This window comes from Leucopleurus acutus (assembly GCF_964270905.1).
Source record: "Leucopleurus acutus genome assembly, chromosome: 1".
NCBI lineage: Eukaryota > Metazoa > Chordata > Mammalia > Artiodactyla > Delphinidae > Leucopleurus > Leucopleurus acutus.
In genome coordinates, this window is record NC_139142.1 from 176,278,640 (window position 1) to 176,286,211 (window position 7,572).

General features: G+C 49.0%; 1 protein-coding gene across 2 annotated transcripts in view; it reads right to left on the bottom strand.

The window, feature by feature from the left end:
• Nucleotides 1-4,873, bottom strand: part of PITRM1 (pitrilysin metallopeptidase 1) — a 31,370-nt gene extending 26,497 nt beyond the window's left edge. For both annotated transcript variants that reach the window (XM_082842841.1, XM_082842840.1), the window contains exons 1-4: nucleotides 4,800-4,873; nucleotides 2,535-2,637; nucleotides 434-540; nucleotides 130-281 (exon numbers count right to left, since the gene is read on the bottom strand). In XM_082842841.1, the coding sequence (XP_082698967.1) occupies nucleotides 130-281; nucleotides 434-540; nucleotides 2,535-2,637; nucleotides 4,800-4,852 (415 nt within the window). In that variant the 5' untranslated portion in view covers nucleotides 4,853-4,873. The remainder of the gene's footprint in view (nucleotides 1-129; nucleotides 282-433; nucleotides 541-2,534; nucleotides 2,638-4,799) is intronic.
• Between the last annotated feature and the right edge of the window lie 2,699 nt (nucleotides 4,874-7,572).

A 7,572-nucleotide genomic window follows, 5' to 3' on the forward strand; every position in this document is an offset into this window, starting at 1 on the left:
AAGCTTCTAACGTCCTCCAGACAGGGAATGGGAAATCTACCCCAGTCTCCTGAGTGCCAACACCCCACCCCCTCCCGCCATCTCAGAAACTGCGGGAAGGCAGGGCTGTGTCCCGAGACCGCGTCTCACCCGTGAAGGCGTTCATGAACGTAGACAGCGACCTGTTCAGCATCTTGAAGAAGGGGTCCCGGCAGGGGTACCTCTGAGAGCCGCACAGGACCGTGTGCTCCAGGACGTGTGGGGCACCGCTGCTGTCCATGGGGGTGGTGCGGAACTGCACACTGCGGGGACAGGGTCCACACCTGGTCAGCCACCGCCTGGCCGTGGGGAGCGGAGGAGGGAAACTCCTCTACTCTCCCTGTTAAACTGCTGAAGGTGCAGTAGATGCTCCAAGCAGAGCATCCAGATCGTGACCTCAGGACGCAGCACACACCTGAACAGGTTATTTCTGTCCTCTCTGGCCAGGTGCAAGTGCTGTGCTCCCGTGCTGTCATGGCTGAGTTTCACGGCGGTCAGGGACAGCTCAGGAACAGATGTTACCTGAACCAACAAGGAAAACAGGAAGAACTCAACTCGGCTGGGAAGGCATCCAGGACGGTGACAGTGCATCCATGGCTGCAGGACCAGCTCACCTGCCTGAGGCTAAGGCAGTACTGGCAGGAACCACCACGTCCAGAGCCCACAGACCAGGAAGACAGGACCCGGGGCTGAGTGCAAGGCACACCTTCTCTCCTCAATGCTCACTGTTGGCTAGGGATTTCCTGACTGCGCCACAGGTAACGCTGGGAAGCAAGCATTCCCACCCCATCAGGGTGATGAGACAGTTTGCTAAGATCACAGAGCCTGGATTGAGACCCCTTCCGTCACACCAGGCTGCCCCGAAGGAGATCAGGCTTTCGCCTGGAATGTCTGTGGTGTCTCTTGCACACTTCATCTCCAGGGATGCTCAGAACAGCCCTGCCAGGAGGTAAATACGGGGATGGATCTGAGCCTGGGGCAGCTGAAGGATGCTCTTGGGACTAAACTTTGCTTCTACTGGTTTGAGTTCCTGGCAGTGAGCTGGGGCTATCACCAGTTACTTGTTCCTAGTGGGAGGGTCCATAAGGGTACAGATCACTCCCCACAGAGGCAAACCCGTTCTCACCCCCGGTGGAGGTTGTGTGTGCGGGCGTGCTTCCGTAACTTCCACTGTCCTTGGTAATAAAGCAACTGTGTCAAGGCCCCTCTCCTTCAACCGCAGCACCGCGTCATCGTAACCACCACACAGCCGTGAGAGTGACTTGTCTTCGCTGACAACTTACTGGCAGGGCAGAGATTAGAACTCGGGTGTCCTGAGCCTGCTCTGGGGGGCCCTGCCACAAAAGCTATGTGCTTCAAGTGCTCTACTGATGCCCACGTAAGCTATACCTATGAAATCACTTGTCTCAAAATCATTTACACCTCAGAGTTCACAACTATACTTTGTAAGATGCGATCAATGAATTTAAAACCAGTCTGCCTCATAAACAGCTTTCACAGTAACTGTTTCTAAAAAGCATGACAGCTTATCATAAACTAAGTTTCTGATAGCTTATCATAAGTAAGTTTCTACAACACTTGAAACATAAAGGAAAAGAATCAGCCTCTGAACAAGGCATTATTAACCACAACTGTATTAGAAATCCCAAGTCCCCTGAGAAGTCTTTAGGGGCCTCACAAAAGGCCCCTAAACGGGAGTCTTTAGGGGCTCTCTCCCACAGCCATGAACCCCTCTAAGTGGCTCAAAGCTCCTGGACCCTGCCTTGAACACTCCCTGCCCCTGCGCTGGGCCCGCTCCCCCTTCCTGGAGACAGATGGCGGCTCTCCTTTCATGCTCTACAAAACCGTCTCCTCCCAGCGCCCAGCAGCCCCCTCTCCTGCATCTTCCTCTTGCTCTCTGCACCTCAGCAAGCTGTTCCTTGTCCTGAAGCTGCACACGTGTCCTTCTGACTGTGAGCTGCTTGCTTTTGTTTTCATTAGAGTGTCAAGCACAACGTGACACCAGCAACCAGTCAATTATATGATGTGCATTGTTTTCAATTATAGCATTAAAGAAAAAACAATGTGAAAGTTTAAGCCAAACAAAGCAATAACAAAATAAAATCCATAAACTTAAGTACCTATAGGCCCACAATCTCTTTTCTATAATCCTGAAACCCAAATGGCTCAAAAACAGAAAGATTTTGCCCAAGTTTGGAGCAAACTCAGCCGATGGTGAAACTTGACCTGAATAGATGTGGGGCCTTCAGTCTTCATTACCGGTCACGACTGATGCAGAAACAAAAATGAGTTCATTTACTTTCTGAGCTCTGAAAAGATGTGAGACGTCTAGGGATTCAGGGAAGGCGTTAGGGATTTGTACTCATTTAAGAGTCAGAAAATCCCTTCATTTGCAAAACTACGCTCCTTTGAGCACCTGCTGTGAAATAGGAGGAAGCCAGGGCCTGGGGACAAAGATGAAAACCCCTGCGGTCTCTGCTCTGGGACCTGACACAGGAAGAGCACACAGGGCCTACCTGGCTGACGGTGAAGCCGTGGATCTTCTCTCCGACCCGGTACTGCAGCGCCCTCTCACAGGCCATGGTGCTCGCCCACCTCCATGCTCCGAGGCTGGCGGTGCTTTGTTTAAGGAAAATAATCAAAGTTACATGATTTGCAGGGAGATTGGCTAACATAATTCAGCAACATAATGAAAACGCTGTCATGGGATAAAGAATTCAAAGAAAAATGAAAACCTGCATCTTCTAAACACATTCCAGGAAATTTCCATTAAAGTTCTTTCAGTTTTATCTCAACTCATGCAACGTCAACTAATAAATAAATGCTGAAAACCTTTTATTTGTACATGTCCATAAATAACTATAATACAATTATGACACCCACTTCCCTTGCGTAAAAAACAACTCATGTCAAAATCACAGTATGCCAATAAACTGAGTCTACAATAAAGTCCCATTACGTACCTACCAAATGGGTGAAAACCAAGAAGTCTAGTTATTACCAGGGAGTCACACACAGCCACTGGGTGTGCACACTGAATGGAGACTGCGGAAGAGCACTGGCCTTATTCAGATTAGCAGTTCATTCCCCTGGATGTATGTGCCCTGGAGACCTGCGCTCATGCCCTAGCGCGCGCGCACACGCGCGCACACACACACACACAGACACACGCACGCACGCGCGCGCACACACACACACACACGCACACACACCCCACATACACCATTCCCAAGAGCCCCAAACCCCAGCGGCCCAGATGTCCAGCAACAGAGAACACATAAATTGTGGACTATTTAGTTGATAAACTTAGTCCTAAGAATTAATGGACTACAACTACATGTATCAAAGATGTGGGCACATGATGCTAAACCAAAAAAAATTACAAAGGACAGACACAATATTAGTCTAAACAGGTACTGTTCAATCAGGTAACGCCGTAGCGTGGGAGTATTGATGGATGGTAAAAACACAAAGAAAAATAAGGAGGTTATTTCTGTAAACCAGAAGGGCAATTTCATTTAAGAGGGAGAATTATGATGTATGACGGGTAAGGAGCAATCTTAAACTGGCTAATGGTGACACAGCTTATTTTTAAATAATTTTTGTCTCACCTGCATTATACGTTTTATGGTGTTTTCTACATTAACGGTGTATCCCAAAAATATTTAAGATAAGCACACAATACACTGACTCATTCAATATCAGGCAATAGTACGGGGATGTTCTATAAACCAACATTTCCCTCCCCGATTTAGCCACTCTTAGAATTATGAGATAGAGGATTTTAACCCAAAACACCAATAAGGGCAGCCCAACAACAGACACCCCCCTGCTCCCTCCCCTGGGCTAACAGCAGCTAAACTCCACCACAAACTCAACAAGATTCTGTGAATTACCATGACACTAAACAACTCATCTTTCTTTAAAACGTAAAATGTTGCAATATTTTACAAACTCAACAAGATTCTGTGAATTAGCATGAAACTAAACAATTCATCTTTGTTTAAAAAGTAAAATATTGTCCTATTTTACAAACTCAAAAGACATGATACTTATTCATGGTTTGCAGCTAAACACACTCTTTTTCCATAAACCTTCTCATTAAACACAATGCTCCTCCACTCCCGGAGGCGCCACTCTCATCAAGGCCGCAGGTAAGTAAGCGCAGGTGCGGAGCCTGAGGCCTCCCTGCCCACAACTACACACAGGGGAATGGAGCTAACGCCTAATGAGACTCGTAACTGCCGCCTACTTTTATTCTCGCATTAAAATCCACACCAACGACAGTCTTCACCTCAAAAGCCCCGACAGCCTGCACGCAGGGCCACCGCTCTGGGAGGCCCGGAGTGAGAGGAGTCAGGCCGGGTCCTCCACGGCTGTACCCCAGTCTTTCCTGGCTGCAGCACCCCAACCCTGGTAACTGGACAGGAACTCCCTTCCTCTGGGGGAGGCCACTGGAGGGGATGCTCTGCCATCCCGACGGGCTCTCGGAGCGAGAGGTCCCGGGCGAGGGGCCCCGGGGTGCACAAGCCACCAGACGAGGGGGCCGGGGGTGCAAGAGGCCGCAGGAGAGGAGCCCCGAGGCGGAGGGACCCCGGGAGCCCCAGAAAAAGGAGGTGAAGTGCGGCACCCCGGACCAGAGACCCCGAGGCCTCCAGCACCCGCCCGCCCGCCGGGCTCCCGGCGCCCTCGCCGCCCACCTTCCCTCCCCGCTTCACTTTCCCTTCCGCTTCCTCGCTCCCCATAAACTTCCCCCTCTCCTCCCCCACGCCGCCTCTCACCGGCCGTTAAGCCTCCGCAGCAAAACCCCGGCTCTGCACCCACTGCGCCACATGGCTTGTGACCGGCGCACCGCCAGCCGTGACCCCACTTAACCCGACGCACGGCGCGGGGCGGGACGAGCCGGCCGCCACCGTATTGGTCAGTGCGCAAGGCGACGGCTCCTTCACTAGGCTGGCGAGGAAGGGGGCGGGCCCCGCTACGGCGGGGCGGGACTCGAGGGCGGGGAGGGCGAGGCGACGGAGAGGCGGGGCTGAGAGCCACGGGCAGGCGTAGGGAGGGGCGGGCGTGTGCAGGGGAGGGGCGGACTTACGCTGAGCCAGGTGAATTGCGTGGTCCTCTGGCCACAGGTGGGCGCTGGTCTCCGGAATGGAGGTTGTGCGTACTCAGGCGTCCGTTAGCAGGTCTCGGGCAGTGAAGTGAGAAGGGCGTCCAGCTTCAGGCTCCTTTCGGGTGTCCTAGCCCCGGGCTGTGTAGCTTCGTGGATAAGGTTCGAGGACTGCATCACCTGCTTTCCACGGCCACGATTCCACGATGTCATGCTCTTACTTACGAACGGTCCCAACCAGAATACCCACAGCAAACCGCAGGGCAGCTCCCCACCGGCATTTCGTGCCTGGGGGGACTACACACGTGGCCTACTCGAACCTAAGGGAGTGGCTCCAGGAGGGCAGAGCATGAGTGGGTGGGCCGGCAGGCGGCTGTGGGCTGTCAAGGGCATTTGGGATTAAACACACCTGGGCACGGTATGGGAGGGACTTGGAAGAATGCAGGACCCGAGTCCGACCTCAGAGCTTTTGTTTCCTCCATTCTCTGGACTTCCGCATCCCACCCACCCCCCTTCCCCATCCCGGGACTTCAAAGGGACTCATATCTCCCTGACCCTTCCTCCAGGTTCTAAAGAAAGAACGCTAAGTAGACAGGTGCAATTGATTTGAACACGAAACGCTTCGACAGCAACGTAAAGGGTAATAAGGCAAGGAAAAGTCACCAAAGCCTACAAAAACCTCTCCACGATGCAGAGGAGTCTGCAGTTAACCACTTATTCAGAGGAGAATCCAGCTGAACCAGGACAAACAAGGGTAATGATGAGAAGGTACGGACACAAACATACTCCGTGCAAATACCTTTCCTCTGATGAGAATTTGGGTGATAAATGTTAGACCCACAACATCTCTGTGATCTTGGGGGAGACAGTTGGGTGTTATTAACCCTGCTGTGATTGTGCAGGAAACTGAGGCACTGGAAGGTTCTAGAATTTTGATCTCTGAAGAATAAATGCTACATAAATCCAGTAATTGCCACTTAGTAGAATGTTTCCACAGGATAAACCTCACTGATGGCTGACCCACACATACACACTAAGAATTTATACATAATTATGTTTAGCAGCACCAACATAATATTAACATTCATATGTAATCTCAATTTACATTAACACAAATCTTTGCAAGGTAGAAAAGAAACATCAAAAATTGTCTATGCAATATCTTGTTACAAAAACAAATCCTATGTTATAATGAAACGTTGTGTTAGTAAGATTAGCAAGTGAGCATTCTCAGAATAGACTGTGCCTGGGACATAGAAAGGCAATCAAGCGAATATCGGAGTGTCATGTGTAGAATTGTGTCTCCCCAAAAAGATATGTTGAAGTCTGAACCCCCAGAACCTCAGAATGTGGCCTCATTCAGAAATAGGGTTTGTACTGAGGTAAACAAGTTAAAATGATAATCCAATATGACTGGTGTCCTTTTAAAAGGGGATAGTTAGGCACCTTGACACACACAGGAAAAGACCACGTGAAGATGAAGGCAAAGATTGAGGTGATGCTTCTACAAGCCAAGGTACCTAAGGATTACCAGCAACACCAGAAGCTGGGGGAGAGCTATGAACAGATTCTCCCTCACAGCCTCAAAATGAACCAATCTGCCAATACCTTGATCTCCAAATTCTGGACTCTGGAATGATGAGACAGTAAATTTCTGCTGTGCTAAGCCACCCAGTTTGTGGTACTTTGTTACAAATCCCTAGCAAACTAATACCAAGATGTCATGGTTCTTTTACCTCCAGAAGAAAAATATGAAGTAGTTTAACTGAATATGTTGTTTTCAGGATTTCATGTCATCGATAAAATGCATGCTTTTGCAAATCCCTTATTTCTGAATCCTTCATAAACAGCAATCAAGTGATGACTGCTGGAAATGCAAAGTAAGTGTCTCCAAAGTTGGCATGAAGGAAAGGTATAAAATGTTAACAGACTCAGTGCTGATAACATGAAATAAGGGGAAACAGCCTCAGACTAAAACCCAAACTGCAATCCTAGCACTCTTTTATTTTTTTTCACTCAATAAATGTTTATTCTGTGTCACCTGTTTGCAACCACTGAATATTTCTACTGATAAGTTTGCATAAAGCATTTCATCTTTCTGTTGAGCTTGTAAAACCGGGATTGCCTGTAGAGAAAGAGGTCCCAATTTTCTCTCAGTTGACTTTCAACCCTAAGGTCCTATAGTTTTGTCATCTTAGGTCTTAATTTTGACGTTGGTCACACACTGACTTCAGTCTTCTGTTTTGTCTGTTTAAAATGACCCATTCAGAAATTCACATAATTTCGCAGATTTTGATTTCATTTCTACTTCTAGGTACATTCCCTGATGTCCACCTCTGATGCACATCACCTCTTCCCCTGAAATTAGTTTAACTTTGGGTGTTTTAAGTAGTTGTTTTAGAAAACCTAAGATGTTGTTGAGATTCCTCTTGGCTAAAATCCTTAAT